Raw genomic sequence first — 27874 nt, forward strand, 5'->3', positions numbered from 1 at the left:
AACAGTCTGTGGAAAGCAAATGAGGGGTGAAGTTCATTAGATACCTATCAGCTGTGTTCAGGTGATAATTTAGCTTTTTTAAATTTGTATTTATTTGTTTATTTATTGTCATTTGCAGACAATTACCAACTGACTGCTTATGCTAGACAGTCAGAAAATAGACAGTTGCCTTTGGAAGCTAAATCAAGAGACTGTCTGATGGGTTCCCATTGCATAGCATGACCTTGGGACTATGGTCTGTTAGCTTTTGCTTGCTCATCAATCTCACATTTCTACAGCAGTCTGAGTCAGATTGTTTCCAAAATCAGCATAAAATCCAACTTAAAATAAATCTACATAATCTTACAGGAGTAACAATATTTTATGTCTGCTCAAGGAAATGACAGGGGATTCAAACAGAGCAGAACTTCCCAGATGTGGGAACAATGAATCTCTGGTCATCAATGTTTTCTTTTGCTTTCCTTGGGAAGAGTTTTTAAGTTTCTTGTAAAAAAAGGAGAGGAAAAAAAGTTCCTTTCTTACATACAGCGTATATGCTTTAGACCACAGCAACCTCGGACGGTGGAATTTTAAGTATTTTTTAACCTTTACTCAGATTTGAAGTTTACATAAAGACTTCAGCGAGAACCTTTCCAAAGGGAGATGATGATGCAGTTTGTGCTCCCCTTTCACTCCTCTCCTCTCCAGTTCCCACGCTGTCCTTTACCTGACTTACCACAATTTGAATCAAATCACTAGTGTCCAATTGGCTGCTGTGATCATGTGACCGGCATCAGCCCTAAAAGCACCGCCTATTGAGATTGGTCTAGGATTTTCCCATGGGAGCTGCATACAGAGCCAGTGCTGTGTGTGTGTTTGAGCACGTTAGGGGAAAAAGTCCCACCACCACCTCCACCACCACCTCCTCTCTGCTGTCCTCACTTTCTTTCCTCTTTTCTTTTTTTTCCCACCACATCCCGTCCTTTAAAACACAGTATCAGACTTTAGATGGCTTTGTTGTCCCAGCAAGGGACATTCAGACTGTGAGAGTGCCTTAGATTCCCCGAAAAAACATGGAACAAAGGCCAGAGCAGCTCAGTGTAGTACCTGCCTAAAACTTTCTAGAGCTTTCAATTTAAAAAAAAATCTAAATTGTTTTAAAAAAAAATTTATGAATTGCCAAATTCACTTTTGGTGGTCCTTTGATCATTAGTCACTCGTCTGGGTTTTAAGTAGAAGAGCCTAGTGGCATGCTAAAGCTAGTATTGAAATATTATTAGACATTGTACCAAAAAGCCCCCCACCTCCCAAAATATTTCCTCATTCCAGTTTAGTATAGCCAGTATTGTAGGGAGATTCTGATGATTTGCAGTAAGTGTCGAGCTTTTGCATCTTCACACCTTTTGTTTGAAAACCAAACAAGAAAATAAAGTGTCTGACTAACCTGCAGAATAATGCCGTGTCTAAAACGAGCGTGTCCAAACGAGCAGAGTCAACTTTGTATGTTTTTGGCACCTTTTAAGGTTTCTTTATTGTGTATGTTTATTTACTGTGTGTCTGTCTGTGTTTTAAATACTGTCTGGCTTTAAGAATTTCGTTGTGTGACCGCACAGTGACAATAAAGAACCTTTTGAATTTTGTACTTGAAATGGTTTGATGAAGCCTATTCCCTGTGTGACAGCTGCATACCTGAAAATTCTGCTAGTTAAGTAATGATGTAGGATAAAGAAACACCAGCTGTCGGAGAGTCATTTTTCTTATCAGCACATCTGCTAATGTGACAAATTGAAAAAAGAAAATCACTTGTACTTAGCTCATTTGTCTAACAGAGCTCTGCAGGATCTCTGATTAATTATAGAATTATTTTCATCCAGGTTGCGTGTGTGTGAGACGATGTGCGTGTGTGCCTGCCCGTCCGTGGCTTAGCTTTGAGAGTTCAGAGCAGGTTCTGGCTTGCTCAACTCTGGGAAACTTTGAGCTGAGCAAATAGCTCGGTCTGTTTTCCTGCCTGCCGCCACAGTCGTATGTGTCAACCATGTGTATGTGCTGTTAGCATCTGTGTGCATGCGGTTTGTATGCTCAGTGTAGTGTAGCCTGTGCAAATTGTGAAGTATTTTATCTGTGCGGTTAATTTTTATCTGTGTGTGTGTGTGTGTGTGTGTGTGTGTGTGTGTGTGTGTGTGTGTGTGTGTGTGTGTGTGTGTGTGTGTGTGTGTGTGTGTGTGTGTGTGTTTTTGCATGTTACGTGGTTTTGTGTATGCGTGTAATTCAGCATACAAAGAGGAGTTCATGCATGCAGCCAGGGAGAAGTAAGCTTCATTCGCACAGACAAGACAGATGGTTACACCTCTACTATTCCCACACCTCCAGTGTTTCTTCCCCTCTTTTCCCTGCATGCCCTCTGTCACCACAAAGGCTAACACTGCTCTACATGTGCACACAAATGAGATGACTTGCTATTGTTTTGAGTGGGTGTATGGTCCTGAATTTTCCCAGGTGAAGAGAGGCAAACCTTAAGTGAACTAGTCAAGGATCACTCTTGTGCGAGTGGTTTGATTTACAGCCCACTTCTAAGTAGAATGCTGTTTACTGGGCGGAGACCTGATGTATTGACAAGGCTTTTAGCACTGACATGCTGTCAGGATGTTTTACAGACAAATGTGTGCATGTGTCTGTCTTTGAGTTGGGGGCCGGCACACAAGAGGCCACTAATGTCTCTCCATTTATCAGGGAAGGACGTTATAATGCGAACACGTGAATGCTACTGAGGTGTTAACACTGTCTATACACACAAAGATCTGATCGTTCTGTAACACTTATGGCCTTTCACACCAAAGCAAGAACCTGAGAAAAATGTGTCTTTGCTGGTGTGCGAGTAGATCAACGCAAGTTATCAGACCTGTACTTTTCCCGTGTTTTAACATAGGTCTGCAACTTTGTGTTTTAAAGCCGGTTGTTAAGGTTAGCCATTTAAGAATTTACTGTGTACTCTGGTGGGTTTTTATTACTTTAGGTAAGGTGATGTTTTAAGTATTTTGGGTCATTACAATGTGAAGCCAACCTAGGTTGTAGTCTGTAATCATTATCCTGTGTCATATACTGGGTTAGGAGTGACACGGTACTGCACTGTACTTTTAGTTTATTTTTATGTCATCTGTCTGTATATTAAATGTATATCAACCTGTTAAGCCAAAAAAAAAAAAAAAAGATCTAAATATCCTGACACCTAGAGTGAGGGGAGTAGATGTCTGTTATGTCTGTCATTTTTCTGTCAGAAATTGGCTCCACTTCTCTCAAAGGGAATAATCACTGTTAGTCAATAAAAAAAAAAGTTGTTTTTATTCAACCAGTTAATCAGATCTGTCAAGCTTCATTTACAAAGTATTTCTCATGCAGTGTAGTGCAGTTCCAGGTGTTTCTCAGATCACTGAGAAGCTGATTACAAGGCAATAACCATTAGTAATAAAGATGAATTCATATGTGATAATGAGCCATTTTAAATACTTAAAGACAAAACAGCAAGAAATAAATAAAAAATATAAATAGCTTATAATTGGAATAAAAGTGCAAATAACATTAAAGAAAAAATACACAGATAGAAAAATTTTAAATAGAGATAAGAAGATAAATAATTATAAAATAGAATCAAATGTACAATTTGAAAAAAAAAAACAGTCAGTGAATAAAAATAAAGTAATGTGATGGAAAGTAAACATCCAAAATGATAAAATGGTAAGAAAAAAAAGTTTGTGACATCAGTAGCACATGCTCAGTTAAAAGCCAGGCCTGTCTAGATAGGTAGGTCTATGTTTAAAGATTTCATGACTTCCACCTGCTCTCAGCTCCTCTGGCAGACTTTTCAGGTTGTGGAGGACCTGAGACCCTGTGCTGGTTCATATACACGAGTGAATCCATCAAGTAAAAGAAAATAATTTTGGAAATTGAGAGGCAGCCAGTGGATAGACTTCAGAACTGGTGTAATGTGCTTTGAATATTTCTCAATCAATTATAGGTGATGCAAAACATTTTTCTATCAGAGCATTACTGTAATCGAGCCTGCTACATAGCAAAGCATTTGTTTTTCTGCGTCACTCAGAGAGCCTATGGCCATAATTTTAGTTCCGTCCTGATTGTTGTCAACACATGTACATCTAAAGTGCTCAGTGATCCCTGGTTAGATGAGTGTGAGTCATACTGTGTCCTTAATCGCCACTATATGTTTTCTTTTTTTAACTGACATGTTGGTCAGAGCTCTCCTCCACCATCATAAAAATGTCAAATCCCTACAGCAGACACATTGTTCTCTATTGAATTTATTATGCGTGTTATTGTGTTGTTTTTGGAGATGGGTATGGAAATGTTAATGTCGTTTGTGGCGGCCGTTGCACTTTCTGACACATTTGCTCAGCCTACATTACACCCACTTAAATAACAGCAAAATGACAGCCGCCAGTCAGCTATCATGAAAATGAATATGAAAGTTTTTTTGTGATATTGTGCTAGTAAGGAGGTTTTTTTTGTCACGTCATCCATCAAGAATAAAGCTCAAAGCAAAAAAGATTTTTAATGGTGTCAGCATTTAGAGTACAAATGGCCACATTTGCAACAAGCTTGTAAACAGGCGAGAATATTTTCTTTTTTCCACATTTTTACATTTTTATATCTGCTGCTGGTGACTGTTTCTTTGTTTCTCCAGGCATGTAACAGTGATCAGTATGTGGCAGTGCCACGAGACGATATGGTCGGGATGCTTAAAAAGAAAGGTTTGTCAAACTCACACAGTATTATAGGAAAGGCTATACTTTCTAAAGCATTTAAGGATGAATCTACAGTCCATTATGTCTGCAGCTGTTTGTCTCACCATTGATAACCTCGCTTCCTTTTCCCTTTAAGAATAAAGAAATAATTTTTTTTTGTAGGACTCCTATCAGACCAGGACAACACTGACCTAATGCACCAGCAAGAGGAGAAGCACGATGACATTTTGACCCCAAAGCTCCCCAGGTATGCTCTTCAGTGTCGCTGGGCCTCCCTTTCAGGGCTGGACCCTGACACCCTGACCTTTCCCGGGGGCGCGCCTATTCAGCTTCACACCGTGCCCCCTACCCTCCTTCCAAGGATCCCTCTCTTCTACGTCTGCACCAGATGTGGCAAGGTGTTCTGGGAGGGCTCTCATTTTGGCCGTGTCCTCTCAATGTTTCAGGAGGTCTTGCACATTTCAGACGAGGACAATGAATCTGCTGCAGAGCCCATTACACCTGCTCAGCAGAATTGACTGTTGTAGAGTCAGTTTACATGAAGACTTTGGCATTCAGCTGTCTTATCCCGTAGGAACCCATGCCCCTCTGCACATGGAGGACGGTTCCTGTTCAAGTTTCAACACTGACTCTTCCATAGTTTTCCTGAAAGTAAAGTTGGGTCTGGGCTCTTAAAATACAGTAACATTTCCCCACATGTAATTAACTTTAAATAAATTAGTCAAAGTCAAATGGGAAACAATTCTTCTTTTTTTTATACACCTGGATCAACAGATTGCCTCTCAGTGAGCATTGAATGAAGGCTTTATTTTTGTTTTTAAGCCACCAATTTTTTTCAGATGGAAATATTTTGAAAATGTTTAAATATTTTGTGTTTATAACAGTTTAAAAAATAATTTACATTTCAGACAGGCTATAGAGTGATCGCATTTAGACCTGACCATATTTGTTATAAACTGTACCTAAGAAATGGTTTGCATTGTAATACTTTGAAATCGAAAGAGTTAATTCTTTAAGAAAGTAAACATGTGCATCAATCCTAAGTTTGTTCCATTCAGCAGTTTATGAGGTCACATCCTGTGGAAACTGTTTTTTATTGTTTTGACTTGAACGCCCTGGTAGGTGGCGATAAGGTCAGTTCCTTGGCCGTTTTAGTACCCAGTGGTACGATACATTTTTATTCTCTGTGATTACATTCTTGTAATATTTAAATGTTTAAATGCGTGTTTCAATAAAGAGAGTTTTTTTTTCCTCTCCTTTCTTAATGTGTAAGAATTTGCAGTTGTTTACTTTCACCAGATGTTTTTGTTTTCAATATGTTTCTAAATTCACAAAGCAGATGGTAAAGGACTGAGGGTGGACAGATTGATGGGATTATCCGAGCTTTAGTCGTGTCTGTCAGGTGTAGCATGTGTGTTGGGGTTTTTTTTTTTGTTTCGTTTTTTAGTGGGGTCACAGAGTAACCCGGCACATACCAGCAGAATCCCCTCACATTTTCTCATACTCCTTCCCACTGTGAATTTGTGTGATTCCAGACAATTAGATCTCCCAAAATGTTCAAATAGGTTTTGGAAACTGCAATTAAAGATTTTCTGATGTTTTTTTGCTGAGGAAAGTACATGAAGCTACACCAGAAGGCTTAGTTAGTCTTTTTACAGTCATACAATCTAAGAATCCCTAACTATAGCCAGATGTGCTCTTAATTTTACTGACAGTAATTTTCAAAGACGGGCCGTACTGTGAATCACTGAGGTAAATGTGTTTTCAGGAACAACGACAGCTGCAGAAGAAAAGTTGGAGGTTGGTATCTCAGGATGAAACTTGATGCTCCAGAACATGCGCGCTATAGCTTGGTTTATCATGCCATGAGTAACCACGCTGAGCTTTCAGATGTAAAGTGTTAAATTTGTGTTAGTTGAAACTCCTAGGACTTGACATGCTGGGAGTTTTCAGCGAGCTCAGCAGCCTAAATTTAACTGCAACAAATGCTGGAAATATACTCATGAGACACTTTATTAGGAACACCTTTCTAGTTTTGGATTGGACCCCTTTCGACTTTCAGAACTGTCTTAATCGTTCGTGACATGGATTCTACAAGGTGCTGGAATTCCATGGAGATTTTGCTCTATGCGAAAGCATCACATCCTAAAGGTGCTTGGATTGAGGATCTGGTGACTCTGGAGGCCATCTGAATACCGTGAACTCATTGACATGTTCAAGAGACCAATTTGAGCTTTTGGACATGTTAATGTGCTAGAAAAAGTGCACAAGATGATGAGTACACTGTGATCATGGCCAACAGCAATACTCAGATGTGACATTTAAACCACGGTCAGTTGGTACTAATGAGCCCAAAGTGTGACAGAAATACCCCCTGAACATTACCAGTTCATACAAGGCGGGATGGACCCGTGCTTGCATGCTGTTTACACCAAATTCTGACCCTACCATCCGAATGCCTCAGCAGAAATTGAAACTCATCAGCCAAAGTTTTTCCAGTCTTCTGTTGTCCATATTTGGTGTGAACATACAAATTGTACCCTCAATTTCCTGTATTTAGCTACAGAGTGGCACCCGTTCTGGTCTTGTGCTGCTGTAGACCATCTGCTTCATGTGGAGATGCTCTTCTGCATACTTTGGATGTGCCTTTCTATCAGCTCAATGCAGTTTGGTCATTCTGATACCAAAAAGGCCTTTTTGCTCAGAGAACTCACAGTCACTTTGTATTTTCTCTTTTTATTTTTTTACCCTTCTCTGGAAATCCTAGAGATGGTTATGTGGGAAAATCCAAGTAGGTCAGCATTTTTCTGAAATACTCAGGCTAACCCGTCTGGCACTAACAAAACCACATTCAGAGTCGCTTAAATTGCTTTTCTTCCCCATTCTGATGCTTGGTTTGACCTTCAGTGTGTCATCCTGATCGTCTCCATCCCTAAATGCACTGAGTTGCTGCCATGTGATTGGCTGATTAGATAGTTTCAGTTTAACAGGTATACCTTAAAAAAAATTTCTGATGGTTTCTTTGGAAGCCTCGACCAGATGTCCCGTAACAGTCCTCTCTCAGATCCCCTAATTTCAGTTTTTTGGGGATTTAGTTTAGCTCACCTGGTTGAGCAGGTGACCATATGCTGCAAGGCTCAATGCACAAGTGCAGGTTTGATTCTGACCTAGACGCCTTTGCTACATATCTTCCACCATATTTCCTGTTTGAAAAATCTTCACTGTCCAATCAGATAAAGGCGAAAAGATTCACATAATTTAGAGAAAATTGACACTTTAGCTTTTCATGTGTGAATAACAGACCAGCTACATGACTTTAAAGGCCTGTGCAAAAATGTAGGCTTAGGGCTTTTGTTGCAGCAAGTAATCCTACACCATCCCTAATGCAGTCATCTGTAGGGACATTATAAGTGCCGTCACTTCTGAAGAATGTTACCAAAGTGGGTGTCTATGGCAGTGAGTGAGAAGTTAACCATTCATTGTTGTGAGTGCTGGGTGAGATGCTGGTCCACATCAGAATCTCCCTCCTCTGTGTCCTATGGGTGAATCTTATGGAAGAAAGTTAATATAGTTAACTAAAACTAAACCAAAAACTACATGAAAGAAATCATTTTAGACTGAAGATAAAACTAGACTTAATTTGTTAATTTGGTCACATTTGTCAAAACAAGAAGCCTGTGCACCTTTTAGTGCATGTGTTACTAAATCTGGGACGTCTAAGAAGGGACTTTGTGTCAAGTATTTGTTGTCACTGTTAATTTATTCTATTTTTCTGAGCATCTTAAAACAAATTATCCACGAGGTAAAGTCAAAAGTGAAATTTAATTTTTTAAAAGTAAGCTTAAAAATACTCTGTGGAAGCTACCTGAAGCTAAACTGAAGGTAAAAACACGTTGACACATTGCCAAACAGCATTTAATAGCAGGAATTTAATAGGTACGTTTGAAAGAGCTGTTTTTTTTTTATCAGTTTTTGTACTGCTTTCTCATAGAGGTTTTATTGGTGGTGTATATATGGGAAGGTCTGGACCTGTTCAAGCTACAGAAAAATTGCAACATGAAAATTAATTTGAAAGTCTAGTTCCCAAGAACAGTGCAATACTGATGAAAAGCGAAATGAAAATATTATCTGAGCATTTTATGCGTTTTCACATATGGAAACCAGCTCTAATAAATCATGTAAAACTACACTTTAAGGTGTGGGGGGAAAGGGCTCGTGATAAACGCATAGCTGATGCTGCGTGAGACCTTCTCCAGAGGAAGCTGGATTAATCCACCTCTGTGACGTGTTAACAGTTTCGAAAAAGATCCACAATCAAGTGCTGCTGAACGAGACCGCTATGCTGGCAATGGTGTAGTTTAAAACGATAATAATATGACCTCTTCTTCTCGAGCCTCCTGGAGTCCAAGCATTTGTTGGCTTGTCGCCAAGCAGCCTGTGCAATAACTACAGTAACATTAAGCTTCCCCGAGGTGTATTTTATTGGTATGACTGAAGCAGACACCCTAACTTCCAAATAAACCCGGTGTGTGCTGTCCCGTCCTTGTCCGGGTGGTCGCAGCCCCTGCCTCTGCAGAGCGCGAGGTTTCTGCTGCAGCACCGTGTTATTTGATCCTTGCTCTTTCTTTGCTGGGAAGAAAAGCTCGCCTCTTTCCCACGCTCTGAGGACACGTGGTGCCCGGAATGAATTGGATGCAGAAGGCCCTCCCCTCCCGGTAAAACGTCACCCCTCTCGCTCTCTCTGTCTCTGTCTCTCTCTCTCTATTCTCATAAACTCAAGCACGCATGTTTTCAGGTATGAATGTAAAAACAGGTTTAAAAAAGAAATTATGTTTAAAAACCCCCCAACTAAATTTAGATTTATGTTCCCTCCTGTTGTGTGATTTCCCCGTTTGGGCTCTTCTGCAACATGGAACCCAGAGGAGAGACTCCTCCCGGCTCGTCTGGCCCATTGCTGCCCCGGCGTCGGCGCCAAACTCGGGCACCGCGCAGCTACGAGGTCTTCGTTGCTCCTTTTGCGGTGCAGCACTTAAGCCTCTCTGTATTTCGGGGAGGGGGGTGTTATCTTGTTTATCATCGCACGAAAGCAGAGCAAAGACATGGCTGCACAAACAAAACCAGAACAGGCTTGCATTATCTCAATGCAACCGTTTTCCATTTAGGAGTTCTAGGAAAGCTGGCCTCATTGCACCCTCCGTGCCCAGCCGACCGCTCTTCATAGCTGTGCCCCCCACCAAAAAAAAAAAAAACACCTAACAAAAAGTTTTTAAATTTTTAGTTATTTATTTAGTTGTTTTACCTGACGTCATATTAACTGAACGCGAGAAACTGTGGGGGGGGGGGGGGGGGGGGGGGGGGGGAATCACAAGTATTTTATCTCAACTTACTCTGGCAACTTCCCAGGCACACATTACCACGAAAGATTCAAGAGAGAAGTGCATGTGTTGGGGAGGGTCTTCGGGGAGAAACTCATCCAATGGAAAACTTTTGGCTCCTGTAGTCTCTGCAAATGTTTTCCAAGTGTCCAGACGCATTGCAGCAAAAGCTCTGATAGCGGACAGATGTTCTTGATTTTCCAGAAATTGTTTTTCACCCTTCAGTAATCTGAGGAAAAAAATGCACACATGTACAGTAATGTGCAAACATTTTGCGCACTAAATGTAAAATGAGGAAAACAAACAAATACATAAATTCTTCACAATTCAGGAATTATGCAATAGAGCGTTTTCCAAGATATAATTATACCTTTGCAAGTGACGGACAACTTTATCCAAACGTTCTGGTTAATTGGCACAAGCCTTTTGTAGTTTGGGTTAAGTCTTTGCACAGCAAAAACACAAATAGGAAACAATTAAACCAACACTTGTATTTTTCTTAATTTATAATTTGAAAAACAACCCACAATCTAAATTTCCCCTCAATCTGATGGGATAGATTTGCTCTGCAAACGGCCATATGTACCCTCACTGACTAATTCAGTCATATACGGAGACAGCGAAGGGGAACACACGTCTGTTATTGCAGCCTACATCATCGACTTGACTTGGTTATTCACCACGTTTGAATACACCACATATGGGTGACTCAGAGCTGGCTTTGTTTTGGAGCATTTGCAGCTGTGGACCACTTGTAGGAGGTAAAAAAAAAAGGCGCACAAATAGTCACCTGCACATGTCCCCAAAGACATTCTGAGTAGATGAAATTAGCTCGTTTTTGCTGTCATTTGAGCGTGACTGAAAGTCAGGTATCTCCATATCCATAAACATAGAAGAGAGTGGCCTAGAAGTCCTTTCTGAGTTGCTTCCAGAATATGCTGCAAAGTCAGCTTTACCTATATTGATAAAAAAAAAAGGGACATATTTTCTTACATGTTCAGTGCAAGAATGTTCTCTTATGCCTAACTACACGATCCCTTAATCGTGTAACTAAACCCAATAAAATATTAGCCTGTTTCATATCCATACTGTGCATCATGCCGGCGTTAAAAGCCGGTTTGCACTAATGGAAGCAGTTAATGTGGTATGTGCAGCCGTGTAGGCTAACTGAAAGCACTACTCTGTGGTTATCTGTGGCTACTAAACTGTGACCCTCAGGTGCCTCATTCATGATTTTAAAGGACACCCTCCGGTCAGCTTAAAAGGGAGAGGAACGTCTGTATGCACCTAATAATCAGCCGCCTTTCCCAAGAATCGCTGTGTAGTCGTCTCCTTTAGATTAAACTGAGCAAGTCTGGGGCTTCATCTGTGGGACCTCTGTTGCTGTCTCTCCCACGGACTGCCGCTCCGACCCACAATAGCACGCTCATGCATGCAGATAGAGCCACAGACGTGCGCCAAATGTACAGTTCTGACTGTGGGAAAACCTGATAGTGCGAAAGCCGCCAAACCATCAGAGCGGAAAGCGGCTTGTAAAGTGTTACACAGATGACACGGAGAACGGGTCGCCAAACGGAGCAAACGGTCAGAGAAGGAAGCTGAGCTGCAGGTAGCCTACCTGGTGCGGTTTCTACATAACCCATTCTCTCCGTCTCTGCGTTTATCTAACCATCTGTGTCACCGTAACGCTTATTTATTTGTGCCGAGCCGTGTTTCTGTCAGTTAGTGGGATATCTATCGACACCTTTTTCTCTGCGCCTCACACACACTCACAGGCGCCCAGTTCCCACGGTGGTGGGGGTAGCTGAGCGGCGGTGTCAGTCTGTGCAAAGCGTCACCTCTTTTCACTTGCAAAAAGGAAGTAGCGCGGGGCTTTTGTTATCTGAACTCTCACAGTCTAGTCATTTAAAAACAAGTGGACTATATCCGCCGTTTATGATTTAAACAGCCACCTATAATCTCCTCCTTTGAGGTGTTTTTATGCCGGTAGGTATGACGGCGACAATCCACCCGTTTGGGGTTTGTATTTAACTCTATGCCATTTGGTTTGGACGTAATATAGCGTACTTGTGTCGGCTTCTGGTAGAACGGCGTGTACAAATGTCTCCTTGTGCCTCAGTCTAGCATTTGGACGAATCTCATCTTCTTTCTTTGTTGTATTTCACATTTATCCACAAATTAACTGAGGCGTTTGTGTGGAGTCCCACACTCCGGAGAAAGTTGGAACACCAAAATCAACACATAGCCGTAATCCACTCCCTCTACGGAATAATTGTCATTATTTGGACGCTTAAAACCCCCAAATTCACAAGAAGTGATGCCAGTTTTTTTCCCCAGATTCAATATAGATTCACTTAACTGAGATTTAAAAAAAAACAAAAAACCCCCATTTAACTTATACAATCCTCGATCCATGATAAGAAGTGAAATTCTATCGCCTTTCGAGAGATTTCACCTCCTTTGAAATTCGAAAGAAAATTAATATGAAGGTAAATGTAATAGACACTCCATTCTTTGAGATATTTTTTTGCGATTAAGACTCATTTGATGTTGTTTCTTAGTAACAATTTTCATCGAGCAGCAATTAATGATCAACTTTCACCGAGCAACACTTGTCAATTCCCTTCAGTGTCCAACACGCTGTCACTGACACCTGACTGACTTTTTGTCGCAAGTTCCTGCCGACGACAATCCAGTGGTGGACCTTTTACAGCGTGCCCGATTTCTCAGCAGTTTACAGCGCTGGCAGCACCGTGTCTGTGACTTTCAGTCCGCTTCACGGGGTGGGCTGCAGGAGATCGGATATAGAGATCACCGTAGGATTGCTGCGGGCGCCTTGTTTAATACTTTGCAGCAACATTTGGCTCCCCCTCGGAATACCACGCCCCCTCCCTACAGATTCACAGGACCCTCCCTCAAACCGAATCGGCAGCCTATAACCTCCCCGGATCTCCACCCATTCCTCCACAGTTGATTCTTTGGGAAGGTATTGTCATGCAAATGAAGGACGCGTAAAATATTCTCTCAGAGCGCAGCGGAGGGCAGAGACTCACACGGACCGCAAGGAGGACACAGATCGCGCCACTCGGTGGATTTCTATCGTTTGCGTCGCTAGGGACCCGTCTATCTGTCACAGGTAAGTCCCAAATCTGCAGCGGATTACAGTTCTCACATGTTTAGCGGTAAAATTCAACCAGTGTACCCGTGCGTAAACGTGTGCGCACGGTGGTTCCGCGCACTCATTCTTGGATGTGGCGGAATGTAGGGTCTCTCGCACTCTGTTGGTGAGGATTCTGGATTCATGCGGGCTCCTCTTGTCCTTTTTTGTCTTTCCCAGACACCCTGGCCACATGAGAAGCGACATATAGCCAGGGAACAGATCGAACCGTTCAAGGAAAACCGACGGGGATCCAACACACAGGAGGCTGCTCTGTGGAGATAGTGGCCATACTTCCAGTTTTCCCAAGTAAAGTCGGAGGTGTCTCTCTTCTCCATCCCCCTGTGCAGGCTACCTGCTGCTGCTACTGCTGCTACAGAAGGGGAACTATATTCTAAAGTCCCCTGGATCACTTGAGAGCACCCTTCTATTTTCTAGGGGATTTATGATCTCTCAAATATTTACACACCAAGTGTGCCATTTTCTCTCTTGTCCTTTTTGGGATATATGTACACACATATATATAAAGTGACCTTTTTCCGTTTTAGTGGGCTACTTTAAAGTGCCTTAGCTGGTTATAATCCAGTGTAACTGTGGCATTGCTACCAGACCAGAGACGCTCAACAGGGAGAAGACGATCATTATCAGCTTTAGAGTCCAGGCAGGATTACTTGTTCCCCACCCTCCAGCGAGTTGCAACCATGAGCCAGGCGGATGTGTCAACTTGCTCCGCGCCGCAAAGGGTTTTCCAGGAGGCGGTTAAGAAGGGCAACACCAAGGAGCTGCACTCTTTGCTGCAGAACATGACAAACTGCGAGTTCAACGTCAACTCCTTCGGGCCGGAAGGACAGACGGCCCTCCATCAGTCAGTAATTGACGGAAACCTGGAGCTGGTAAAACTGCTGGTGAAATTTGGTGCAGATATCAGACTGGCCAACCGGGAAGGGTGGAGCGCTTTACACATCGCCGCTTTCGGGGGCCACCAAGACATTGTGCTATACCTCATCACCAAGGCCAAGTATTCCTCTGGCGCCCGGTGATCAGACTCTGCTGTCAGGTAAAAAAGAAAAAAGGAAAAAGTAGAAAAATTAAAACAAACAAGCAAACAAATCAACTACAATTTAAATATAAAACTGCAACACAACACACGGGAAAGCCAGGCTCTTGTAAAAGCAAAATAAATAAATAAATAAAACAAAAAAACCAATAAAACAAACAAAAAACAACAACAAAAAAACAAAAACTGCCATTATTTACATAGTTGTGCCAAATCATATAAAAAAGGAGATAAAAAAATAGGCCTGCACAATAATCTTTCCTCACTGTAAACCAAACGGGGTCCTCTCTGCACTCCCGAGTGAAGCACCGCATGGTTCATACACAGCGCCTCAACACGAATCTTTTAACAAAAGAAACCCATTTCCGTGAGTTTGTTGGTACTAAAGCTTTCCTCTTGAATGTTCGTATTAGATCGTGTCGTCCACTATAAAAGAAATCAAGTCTCTGTGTATCGCATGTGTGTGTTTGGACTCCAGAGAGCAGATGGCCCAGTTTTTTTCCCTGTCCCTTGAATAGTTTCTTTGTGGGAGCGCAGATTTGACCTGTTGCTCCTCATTGTTCTGTAAAACCCCCTTTTTAAGTTATTTTATATGAAACAGGCACTTGATGCTTTATGGCTGCATGCTGGAATATCTGAAAGGGAAGACACATGAACAAGAGAAGAAGGGTTGCCCTCTGTTGGTTACCAGAGGTCTTATTTTCTTTAATAAATTTTAGTGATTCTTCTTCATTCTTTTTTTTTTTTAACTCAAAGAGCGGCATTATGGCTATCCAACACATTTTCAGATGTGTAATCATTATGTAACAACAACTGACTTCATAATTGTTGTGAAGTACTGTACACAATAGCTTTACTTTGTTTCTGTTTCTTTTTTTTCTTTTTTTTTAAGGAAAAGAGCGATGAGAGCGCTCTGCAAGCAGATCTTGCCATGCTGGCGTCCAATTTTTCAGGCCAGTGCGACCACTTTGCCAATGGTCATTGTGTTACTAAAAACCGCTGCTTTCGCTTTGTATAAAAAAAAGACGCATTTAATTTCACTTTATAATCTCCTTTCAGTATTTTATTAACATCCTAGTCATCACTGTGAAAGCAGGCTGGGGTTTTTTTTTAATTTATGAAGGTACATTGAGAAGATGCATTTTTAAATATTTTGTGGTTCTTCTTAAAAACGATCTGTATTGTGTAAGGATATAATGGGTGACTCAAGCTGCTTCAGACTTTTTTGTGTAAACTGTCCCGTGTGGAGGTAAGACCTGCCACCCTCATCCTACTGGCCACAGTTCTAGATACCCCCACCCTCCAGTTATAGGCTGTCGACCCCTTCGGAGTGGACTTTCTCATCCTCCCATTAAAGTGACTCTGTTTGGTTGCCTTTTCCCAGCTACCTCGTCTGTAAAGTATTCTCAAGTCGTTCTGTTTTTCCTCACCACCGCCTTGTTTGGAGTCTGTGATCATCCGCATGCCGATGGGCTGTTCGTGTCTGCTAAAGTAACCTCACAGCCAGATGGACTTCAGTAAAGAAGATGCAATGAACCCATTTTTGCATCCTCCTTCGGGACAGTTTTCACACTACAACCAAACCAGTGCTGACAAGCAAAACATCATTTTGCCTTTTCTGCAAGAGAGTCTGTGGTTCTGTCTGTCTTTACACACACACACACACACACACACACACACACACACACACACACACACACACACACACACACGCACGCACGCACGCACGCACACACACACACACACACACACACAGAGCCATTGTTGCATGTCTCCCCTATAATACTCCACTTTGCTCTCTCTCTCTGTGTCCTTATCAGCCTGTATGGTTGTTTTAGTTCCATTTATTTTCTCTCTTTTTTTTAGTCATACAAAAAATGGAATTGTATCGCATGACTTATAAATGCAGGGAGTTTTATTGCACAAAATCGGAGTCTTGAGCGCCCCCAGTGTTCGTATGGGGTAACTGCAAGAGCCAAGGCTTTGGAATAGTTACTACTACTGAGCAGGACCCTAATACTGTTGGACGATGAAGACTTAAAAATGATCAACAACACATGACTATTGCAGGATTTCACAGAAAAGGAAAATTAGGTCTCATAAATTTGCCTGCTGCATTTTGAAAGTCATGGCACCCTAACATTTGTAACGATGCTGCTTGTATGTTTCTTTTCTCGTTAATGTTGATGTTGTTATTTTATTATTATTATTTTTTGTTTGTTTTTAGAAAAAAAAAATGCCTACTGCTCAAATGGCCAACAGAATTTTCACAGCAGCACTGGCTGACCTCATGAGAAGCTCTTGAGAAGGTGTGCACGAGTGTGTTTTCCCGTTAAGGTGTATGTGTTTATGTTTGTGTGTGTGCGTGTTGTGTGTGTCTTCTCATGAGGCACGTGTCCCATTTTCAACCTGGAACAACCGATAATTAACCGTAACAATAGTTCAACTACATTAAGGTATAGATTGGTATCAGGCAACAAATGAAATATGCATCGCTTGTCTTAAACTTGATTTTTTTTTCTCTTTTGTTTGAATATTGCACTGATGACTGTTGTTGAAAAGTTGGCTTTTATGTGTCAACATTTAATTTTTTTTTCTGAATAGAAAAAAAAGCAGACACAACAAAATACTATTGTATAAATATATGCTCCAGGTGATGATGTCCTAATGTGTGTATTACTTTGTGGAAAAAACATGATGTTTTTCAACAAAGACGTGTGTATCTCTGTGATTGGGTGTATGTATATATACATATGGATATATATATCGATGCTGAAGATGATGATATCTTGGGGCACTTTCTTTTCTGAAGTGCTGTCTTCCTGATTTTGTTTGAAAGGGGAATAATACATTTGATGGTAAGATCATTGTAACATAATAAAGAATTGCACGGTTGTGCAGTTATTTGGCTCGCTATGGTCATAACATTTATGACGTAAGGAGCCTGCTGCCGGATTGGTGTACACATTGAGATGATTTTTTTTCTATAAAAAAACAAAAAAGGAAAAAAAAGGAGAAAAAAGAAAGAGAAAAAAGAATGAAAGAGTGCTGACTTCTTTGGGCCAACTTGTGTTTCTGGTCTTGCTTCATTGCAAGCAGGAGGAAACGGTTGATTTTTCATGTGTGATGCAGATGTTCCATCATCATGTCTGATTTTGGAGTTTTTTCGTGTGTTTGTTTGTATTCTTTTATTTTTGAACATTTGTAACACTGTGATGATGACATCATGTCATGTGGAGATGAGTGCTGTATTATTTTTGTACGTTTGTGTACAAGCCAGTAAAGAAATCATTAAACTTAAAATCCGCTGTGTATGCATACATTTCTTCCTTATGTCCCAAGCAAAAGCTACCCGCGCCCCCCTCTCTTCACATTTTTCATTGAAAAGATTGGTTTGGGAAACACCTCCCTCACCCCCACACTGCTCTCTCTCTCTCTCTCTCTCTCTCTCTCTCTCTCTCTCCCTCTTTCCCTCCCTGTCTTCCAAACAGGGCCCAACCCAGATGCCCATTCTCTCTTTTTGTCATTCATCTGGCCTCATCCTTTCACTGCCGGGATAAAGGAGCCCAGTGCATTGTGGGTAGGCTCAGTTTAAAGAAGGGTCCCCTCCCCTGTGTGTGTTGTGGGAGAGATGGTTTTATGTTACCCCCACACACAAAAACGTTTCCAACACACTCTTCTCGTATGCTCTCTTCCTAATGATTAAGACCCAGGCTTTGCACCACACTTCAGCTCTCTGCTAACAACCAGGACTTTTGTGTGTGTTTGTTTTACCTTACTTAACAGTCTCTTACTCACTATTTATACTCCCTATCAAATTATCTTCTTCAAAGCAAAACTAATTGTGGAGTTAGACTTCTAAGAAGTAAGATGACTTCCAAGAAGTCCGACTTGCTTCAAAATCATCCACTTTGTTGAGGCATTTTGCATCTTTTTTGTGATTTTCTTGCAGCTTGTGTTCAAAATAATGTTGCATGAAATGGGCTTAAAAATGAATTGGCCATAAGTGTAAAAGGGGGAACTGTGCTATTCTGATATGTTGTCTCTTTTACAAGCAAAATGGTTATGAAAGAGTGTATTAGTGTGTGCATTATGCTCTGATTTCTATTTCAGTTTTTCTTTTTTGCATGTGTGCTTCATTTCATGTCAGCATTGGTTAAAATGCAAAATCTGTTTTTTCTCCTGTTCATTTGAGTGTTTGAGTGAGTCACATCAACATCAACATCTTTCTTAGAAATGATGACTCGCAACTGATATTGCATGGCTGTAAAGCGGTTGGTGGGAAAACAGAGGCAACGATACGTTTTTCAACATGTCAGACCTGTTCGTATTGCAACATTTTCTGGGTGTTGACCAGCTTCAACTGTAAACGTTTGAGTAAAAAGGGTTTCCCATGTGTTCGAAATAACGGTTGTGGTCTTAGAGTTGCAATTCTGAGAGGAAAAAAAAGCAGTAGTGTTATAAGCTTTTTACTGACAACTTTGTGCCATTGTTGAAGCAGCTGTTAAAATCGGTGTCTGCACCGCAGCTGAACCATAAATGACCTCAGCTCAAAGTTTCAGCACTGATCTGATGTATTTGAGTTCCTCTAGACACCAGCCCTTCTCTGTTGTGATCCCATGGCAGGCAGAGTGTGTTATCTCGCCTGCTGCTCGCTTGCACATTTCTCCCCAAGTCCCTGCCTCCCTCCCTCTCAGTCTCTCACTTCTGCAGGATGTTTTTGTTGAGCTGCGTTCCCATTGTTCACACACTGAGTTGGCTGGCCTCCCAGCGTTGATGCTGGCTGCTAGGCCCCCTAATAGGTTCTTCATGTGCCTTGGCTTTCCTTGCTCATCTTGGTCATTGCATGGAGAAGCTTGCATTAGTGAGCCAGACAACAGATTTTTGGAGGAATTTTTGCAGAGAAGGCAGAGAGGGAAATTGTGATGGATAAATTGTCGAGGGAATAACTGGAAGTCCAGAAAACATAGGGGAATCACATTAAAATTGCTTCACTAAAAAATAAACAGGCCACAGTGGTAAAGAAAAAAAAAAGGACAGCCTTGTGTCCTTTTGCTTGTATAGTTTTTGTATGAAACACATAGAGGAGACAGTGTTAAAAGCTGGTGGGGTGATGTTATAGCAGCTGCAAAAGTGCATCTGGGTGATTATTTGCCATCGCTATTCAAAAGCCCATTGTTCAGAGGCTCATAAAATATTCATATCTATGCTTCCACCCCTCATTTGAAGCGATGCACTTAATCTGAAACACGCAAGATTAACTGAACATCTTGTGATACATGTAAAATGCCATTTGACTGGTTTTGCAATGATAAATTCCTCTTTTTTTGTTTTGTTTAATCAGCACATGTTCAACATGTGTACAGTGTACACGAGAACTTCTGACTTCCTCAGAATACACTGATACAGGCTTGATTGCTCTCTGATTGGGTAGTAATGTACAACAAAGGGCTTCTCTGAATGAAACCTGTTGTATAATTAGGTTGAGAACACATATGAGGAACTTTTAAGAGTTACTGCAGGAGCACAATAACTCAGCCCTGTGTGACTGTCGAGCGATGACAGCCATACAAAGACAAACGCATTAAAATGTTTAATAGTGTTTCCACCATCTTGAATCAGACAACACAACATGTTGCAACTTAATTTCTTGTTGTCTACCCTGTGACAACAAATTGACTTCTTGCTCTATGCATAATCAGCATCAATTTTACTTGGCCAAGTTTGTGCACACAAACAAGGAATGTGACTCTCTGCACACAAAAAGAAACTTTTTAAACACAATTTTAAATGGACAGTTTATAAATAGGCAGCTCGACCCTGAAATAGCTGGAGACCTGATGGCTGAGTAACCATTACTGTTATGCTTCTTTGATATCTTCCACTTACTGTGATGTACTTGGTGCACCATAGTCTTAAGTTCTGCATAGACAAGTACGCGAGGTCAAAAAAAAGAAAAAGATGAAAATTGGCATCACTCAAACCGGAGTGGATCCCAGTGAACTTGCGGATAAAGAAATTATACCCAAGCCTTTACCCTTGCATCCAAATATTATCACCCCAGGCTCCAAAAACCTGCACAACAGCCATAATGCTAGAGTGGATGCCTAAAAATGGGACAAAGTCATGTTTATATCCATCTTTTATATACAGATATGTTTTTTTCTCAAATTGATGATGTAAAAAACTGATTCACCCTACCGTTTGCTCTATTTTTGGTCTGTCAGACAGTTTTTTTGGGCTGTACCTTCTTTACAGCTACAAGTTTAAAATAATTTTTAAAAAGTGAAATGTCTTTGGTCTCCACACAGACTGTTTACTTGCATGCCACTGAAGCATACTAAATCAGGACTAGGACTCCAGGGGAAGCTACAAAAATGTCTTTTAAAGATAGATTCTAGATATTCATATGCAGATGCGTGTTTGTAGATACCCCTTAGTTTCTTAATGTGTCTGCTGTTTGGAGGAAGGACCCAGCATACAGAGATACTCTGTAGATACTGTATTCAGCCTGGATGGGTATTTCTCTAACAAGTAGGCTTGGTGATAAGATTGCTTATTGATTGCTTCCATCTCAGCTATTCTTACTTGTAACCATTATCATATTTTCATCCACTGTAAAACTATTATTGTGATATTTTTGATGTTTTTGATTTTTATATATATATATATATATATATATATATATATATATATATATATATATATATATATATATATATATATATATATATATATATATATATATATATATATAGAGAGAGAGAGAGAGAGAGAGAGAAAGAGAGAGAATATCTTTTATAGCACACAATTCTTTGAACCACGGCCCACATGCAAGGAAATCAGCGCAGAGTCACAGATGACAGTGAGCTTTAAATCCTGCTGATACCGCACTTTCTTTCTCAAAACAAAAACACGCCTGTCGCTAAACTCAACCAGTGGACTCCCCCACCCTCGCCAAAGTCTGCCTGTGAGTAAGAAGTGGAGTAAAAGAAGTGAGAGAGAGTGAGGGAGAGAGACAGGTGGTCAGGCTGGTCTTTTCCTTGCCCTCCGCTCCTTTTTGAACTTTTCTTTCATTCTTCCAGTTCATTCTGTGCTTCTTTCCATAGCTCCAGTGACAAGGCTCTCCATTCACTGCCTCATTCTTCCACCCCTCCCTCCTCCCTCCATCTCCCTCACACACCCCGACCCTATCCCCTCCCTTCTTACTTCTTTGTCTAACTCATGGGGGCCTGCTTTAGCTACTATTCACCAGCCAGACGGGCCGCCATTGACTGGGCTCCCCCCACCCAATTCGCCTCCCGCCCCTCTGCAAAACACCCTCACACACATATGCACACAGCAACCTGGCCATTCTCCACCCTACGCCCTGTATCAGGCAGCTGCTATGCTAATAGGGAGGAAGGGATGGAGGGAGGGAGAGATGAGGAGGAGAGACAGAGCAGCCAGCCTATAGTAAAAGGACAGAGGGAGGGAGAGCAGGGAGATTGACCCCGCTCCACCATCTCCATAGCCATGCCAGAGCAGCAGCAGACCTCCTGTTACACAAAGGGAGTCCTCCCACCCTCCACCCCTCTGCCTTCACCCCTCTGTTCCCCTCTTTCTCATTTAAATCCATTTTATACCCCAGTGGTAAAGGGAGCTGTAAGTGCAGTATGTAAAGTAACCTTACTCCTGCCCTGCGGGCGTAACCATTCAGCACTCAAAACAGAGAGAACAGCCTCTGTGTGTGCTTGTGTGTGTGCGTGAGAGAGTGTGTGTCCATTCCCCTGCTTTGTTTAGGACTACAGCCCATACCTCCACACTGTGCTCACACACACACATGCACACGCTACCACCTGTCCTTTTAGTCTGGTTGCATCTCCCATTATAGTCAAGTAGTTGTAGACACATTAGAAACATGCATGCACTGGACTCACAAGAACAGAACGATTCCTATTTAGTGTAATTTATAGTCAGGTTGGCAACTGCTACTCCAGTCTGATACACCGACAAAGTTTCATGGCTATAATTTAACCTTATTTGAATTTTTGAGGGGCTGCTCAGATTTTAATCCACACACGGCTGAAACTACTTTTTTTTTTTCAATATTAAGTTTGTCATGTATGACAAAGAAAATAAAAAGGGATACAATATCACACTCCAATTTTTGTAAAAAGAAAACAGGAAAAATGAAGACATTGTTAAAGTCTCTGAGACACAGGCAATGCCCATTTTTCACTGTTTCTGAATATTCAATACACAAACAAGTGATTGCTCATGTTGGGAAATAATTAGCACATTGATTGCTAAAGATAGCTGGAAGCAGAGAGTGTCTGAAAAGATCCTGAAAATGATTTTAAAAAATAGATTTATCTGCTAATTGATGCAATTCTAAATGAAATACACTGAGAGTGTTTTCTGACATTCTGCCTGCCACATTTACATCAGTGTGGTGGAACGTGTTGTAGTTATATAGCCACACTGAACAGAACAAAACACAGGGACGGACAATAGATGCAAGAGTCAAGTTCATGAAATCTTGACGAAAGTTTACCAACTATGAATAATGCACAGGTATTTCTAAAAAAAACATATATTACATTTGAAAATATAATTAAAATGAATTAAATAATGCTTCTCATATTTATTTTTCCAGGGGGCTTAAATATGTATGTCAGGAAACAAATGTAAATGTCGCTTAATCCGTGAGTTTTGTTTGTCACAGTGGCTGTAATGCTATGCAGCGGCCCTCCGCCTGTGTCGGCATGTTTGTGTGAGCTCAGCTTTTTTTTCCTGGTAGCATGTGCATGTCTTATTTGTTGTGTTTTGGTGGAGGGGGGAAAGGGGGGGGGTGTTGGCAAGAAGGCATTTCTCTCCCTCTCTGTACCTCCTGTTCTGTTATTTGCCCCTGTGCAGTGTGACCCTGTGCCCCATCACGGAGGCACGTCCCATTTGACATCTGCCTGTTTGCAGGAGGTGGGGTGGGGGGTGGGTTGGGGTGGGTTGCCCATATGGAGCTTCAACCCACCCCCCCCCAAACTAGCCACACACACACACACACACACACACACACACACACACACACACACACACACATACTTGCACTCCACCTCCAGCATCCTGTCTCCTGCTGCCTGCCCCATTTGACCCACCATGTACAGTTGAGGGTTTCTGTGTATAAAACCCCTATACCATAGTTTTGTTGTTGTTGTTTTTTTTCCCTGTGCATAAATAGTTGTTTGTTGCTTTTTTTCATGATCTTACTGAAACAATAATCGCTATTGGTGCAAAAGTTAAGGCACTTTGCTTAGTGGACTTCCATCAAAAACGATTGACTTAACCTGATGCATCTTACCTTTATAAATATTACCTTTACCAGCTTCATTGTAGATCCCCAGTTAGTTACTTAGAGGATGCTTGTATCACCTCTGGAGTTGTCATCAGCTGACTCTTATTGACTTGCCAAGGATCAGTTAATGACTATTGAGTCTGGAAGGATGGATGGATAGTCCACATGTGTTCCATGAACAAGTGTACCAATTATCCTGTATGGATTACCCTCCTACACACCGATTAGCTTGATGGATACACAATGAGGAGGCTGGTCACAGGACCAACTCTAGGCTAACAAGCTTGGTGGAGTTTAAATGGTCCTGTGTAACACTGTCAAAAACCGGCGCTGATATTGCACTCTGTGACAGCACTTGTTCTGTCAAGGTCTGCTGCCTTTGTTTAACAGGCCGTTTAAGATAATACCTCTTGTTATGGGCTTACAGTGAATTAGGCTGGTAACACATATTGTGATGCAGCTGGTGCAGCATTTTTCGCTATTACAGCACAGTAAATGAGAATTAAATGGTTTTGGAAATTAATCTCTATATACATTGGGCGAATTGTTACTTTCTAGGCTGATTGGGTGAATCCCATCCCATTTGAAAGCCACACAGATGGTGGATAAATCCAGTGTGGAAAAATGCATGCACTGTAGTTTTTATTCTGGGAACCAGTTAGCAAGTTCAGTAGTTAGCATGGGAAAGACAAAGATGTCGATGATAGTTCTTGAGCCATGCCTCATTTAAAAATTCATTTTGTCAGAAAAATGACAAATGACAAGTGATTCATTGACATATGTGCAAACATACACGGAAATACAGTACATAAGGCAAAAACAGAGTTTGTACAATGCTAGCAAGCTTGAAAGTCAATATGCTACGACCACCTTCATTCTCCAGCACATTTTGAACTCTCTTAGGCAGCTTTTTCTCAGTTTTTATTTAGTAGTCTTCAGGAATAGTTCGTCTTTAAGGACACTCAAAGTTCTTCTTTGGATATTGGCTGACTGTTGTTCCATTCTTTGTCAAGATGGTCCCACACTACTCCAAAAATGTCAAGCCATGGCTGAGTGTTCGACTGCATGTTTTCTTATATAGGTATGTTTTTACTGGCACTGTGTCATGGTGAAAAATGAAGTTTCCTACAGCTTGCTCTAATTTTTTTAAGTAGTCCCTATACATCATGCAGAAATATGGCAAGTTTCTTACTCCAATTGCTAATTTGGAATCACCTTGTTGGGACAAAAATCCTTTTTTTTATGTCTATCGAAATGTGTTGAATGTGTCCCATTCAAGAAATAGGATCAAAGTATGTATTTTTGTGACAGGCTGCTAACCTCTGTGCCATGTCTGAATAACTTTTTTTGTTTTTCAGCATACTGTCAGTAGACGAGGATCTTTGATTTGTCCACTGCTGCAACTCTATAGCTCCTGTTTTTTTGTCAGTCACTAATGTTCCTGTATTTTTTTTTTTATCTTTGTAAAATCTTGCAATCATATTTTCAGTTTCCTTTATCAACTGTCAAGAAGCTGGAATACAGACATCATCGTCGACAGAACCCATAGGTACGTATTTCATCTCTGGCTCCTTTCATATGGGCAAAATACAGAATCACCAAAATCTGGGACTCTCCACCAGTTGCTCTTAGAACTGAAGCAGCTTCTCGGATGTGAGGTGAAATGTCTTCAAGGACGCTTTTCTTTCCAAGCTCCTTAGACTACGATGACCTGGATGACTGAGAACCTTCACAGACAATTACCAAAACTACTCCCAGTGCATTCATTGTTATATGCATGTGTGAATGGGTGAACGAGGTTTGTAGAAATGACTAGAAAAGAGCTATGAAAACTGGAGAATATTTAGCATAGGTATATAAATTTGTAAATAAATCTGGTGTTCACAGGTCAGTTTTTAACCATGGTCATGCAGCTGTTTTACTTTTGTTGCACTGTTTCTCTACAACCCCAACTGCAAAAACGTTGTGTCATTGTGTCAACGATTTGCAAATCTCTTAAACTCATATTTTATTCACAATAGAACACAGAAAACACATTAGATGTTTAAACTGAGACATTTTTACTGTTTCATGAAAAAAAATTAGCATGTTTTGAATTTGATGGCAACATGTCTCAAAAAGGCTGCAACAATGGAAACAAAAGCCTGGAAAAGTAAGTAGCACTAAGCATAAACAGTTAGAGGAACATTTCGCAACTAATTAGGTTAATTAGTAACAGGTCAGCAGTGTTGGGAAGGTTACTTTTTAAATGTATTTCACTACAGATTACAGAATACATGCCCCAAAATGTATTTTGTAACGTATTCCGTTACGTTACTTAATGACAGTAACGTATTCTGAATACTTTGGATTAGCTATTATATTATCGTACTACATGAATCTACTATTGTTGTGTGAATTTTTACTATTACTGAAGGTTACTCGCCATGCCAATACCGACTAGATTTTTAAATCTTAGTAACAGTAGGTGGACATTAGGTAAGGCTGCACTTTTTGCAGCGATCTCGTAGAGAAAACTATTCCGTGCATATATAAAACAGGTCAGCGGCTCCGAACCGTAGTAAAGGGACCTCTGGCTAATACGTCGGTTCCGTGTCGGGCTCGTAGCTGAAAACTAGCTTTACTTTGTTGTGTGGGTCAACTTTGCTTGCGAGAGACAGAGAGAGGCGTTGAAAGACTGCTCCAACGGAACTTATTGTTTTTGGAGGAAAACACGAACACAGTGTACAGTCGAGTCTTAATAACTTACAACTGGGCTCGTCAGGCTCTCTTCTTGGCTGCAGTGGTTATTATTATATTTACATGCTTCCAGCTCCCGTTTCTGCTCCGTGACAGCTCGTACTTTTCCTTTTTCTCCCTCCTCGCGCTCACAGACACATAACGGGTATGGCAGTCCATTCTCCCTGCAGCACGGACTACACTGCCCATGGGGCTACATTCTTTAGGGCTATGCCTGTAACACTCTGCCTATTGCCTTCATATTAAATCATTTTTGTGAATAATCTTTTTTAAAACATTTCTTCACGTCATTATGCGAGCCGCAAGTAGAGGTGACATGGAGATTGAGACAAACATTAGAGCCTCTTAATGCGTGTTTTGTTTGGGGCGTGGAAACCAAAAATAGAGAGGGCATAGCCGAACATATGAAACAGGAAAATACAGCTGTGTAATCCCTTTATTTCAGCAAAGTAACTGTATTCTGATTACCACCTTTTTAAATGGTAACCGTAATGGAGTACAGTTACTCATATTTTGTATTTTAAATACGTAACGGCGGTACATGTATTCCGTTACTCCCCAACACTGCAGGTAAGTAACATGATTGGGTATAAAAAGAGCTTATTAGAGAGGCAGAGTTTCTTAGAAGTTAAGATGGGCAAAAATTCAACAGGCTGGGAAAAAGGAAAAAAACCCCACCTCTGTTCACACACTGTGGAACAGTTCCAGTCATGTTCGTTAACTTAAAATTGTGAAGATTATATATACTGTATCATCTGCTACACATAATATCGCTCCAAAAATCTGGAGCAATTTCTGTGTGCGAGGGACGATGCCAAATAAATCAGTAACTAGATCAGGAAATCTGGGGCCTGATGTGCCACTGCATTAAAAACAAGGCATGATTCTGTCATGGAAATTATTGCCTGGGCTCAGGAACACTTCTAGAAATCACTGTCTGCTCCATCATGCAAAGAAGAAGAAGTCTTATGTGAACATAAGCCAGAAACATCACCATTGTCTCTGCTCATTTAAAATGGAGTGAGACAAAGAGGAAAACTGTTCTGTGGTTAGACAAATTGAAATTCTTTTTAGAAAATGTAGAAGCCATGAATGGCTTTTTGTCAGAGCTTAGTTCAAAAACATGCATCTCTGATGGTATAGGAGTGCATTAGTGTCTGTGGAATTGGCAGCTTACAGATATGGAAAGGCTCCATTGATGCTAAAAGGTATATACATGTTTTATAGTGACATTTGCACCCATCATAAAGACGTTTTTTTCAGGGAACACCTTGCATATTTTAGCACAACAATGCTAAACTGCATACTGCATCTATCAACACAACATGGCTTCAAAGTAGATGAGTATGGGTGCTGAAGTGGCCTGCCTGCAGTCCAGACTTTTGGCCAACTGAAAACATTTAGTGCAACATGAAAAGAAAACCCAGGACTGCTGATGAGCTACAATCCTCAATCAGACAGGAATGGTAAAACATTCCT

General features: G+C 41.0%; 2 protein-coding genes across 2 annotated transcripts in view; both read left to right on the top strand.

Moving 5' to 3' along the window:
• The window catches only part of exd3 (exonuclease 3'-5' domain containing 3), a 47809-nt gene extending 41790 nt beyond the window's left edge, over positions 1-6019 (top strand). The window contains exons 20-21 of the mRNA XM_080876666.1: positions 4676-4742; positions 4899-6019. Coding sequence (XP_080732792.1) covers positions 4676-4742; positions 4899-5254 — 423 coding nt within the window. The 3' untranslated portion in view covers positions 5255-6019. The remainder of the gene's footprint in view (positions 1-4675; positions 4743-4898) is intronic.
• Positions 6020-13093: 7074 nt separating this feature from the next.
• nrarpa (NOTCH regulated ankyrin repeat protein a) lies at positions 13094-16068 on the top strand. Its single transcript, XM_080872978.1, has 2 exons — positions 13094-13247; positions 13449-16068. The coding sequence occupies exon 2, from the start codon at positions 13970-13972 to the stop codon at positions 14306-14308; it is 339 nt and encodes a 112-aa protein (XP_080729104.1). The 5' UTR covers positions 13094-13247; positions 13449-13969; the 3' UTR covers positions 14309-16068.
• Positions 16069-27874: the final 11806 nt, after the last annotated feature.

The sequence above is a fragment of the Rhamphochromis sp. 'chilingali' genome, assembly GCF_963969265.1.
Source record: "Rhamphochromis sp. 'chilingali' genome assembly, chromosome: 2".
NCBI classification, from domain to species: domain Eukaryota; kingdom Metazoa; phylum Chordata; class Actinopteri; order Cichliformes; family Cichlidae; genus Rhamphochromis; species Rhamphochromis sp. 'chilingali'.

Bases quoted from the DNA above. Each gene is read 5' to 3' on its own strand.
- nrarpa (XM_080872978.1), top strand. From the start codon at position 13,970: ATGAGCCAGGCGGATGTGTCAACTTGCTCCGCGCCGCAAAGGGTTTTC.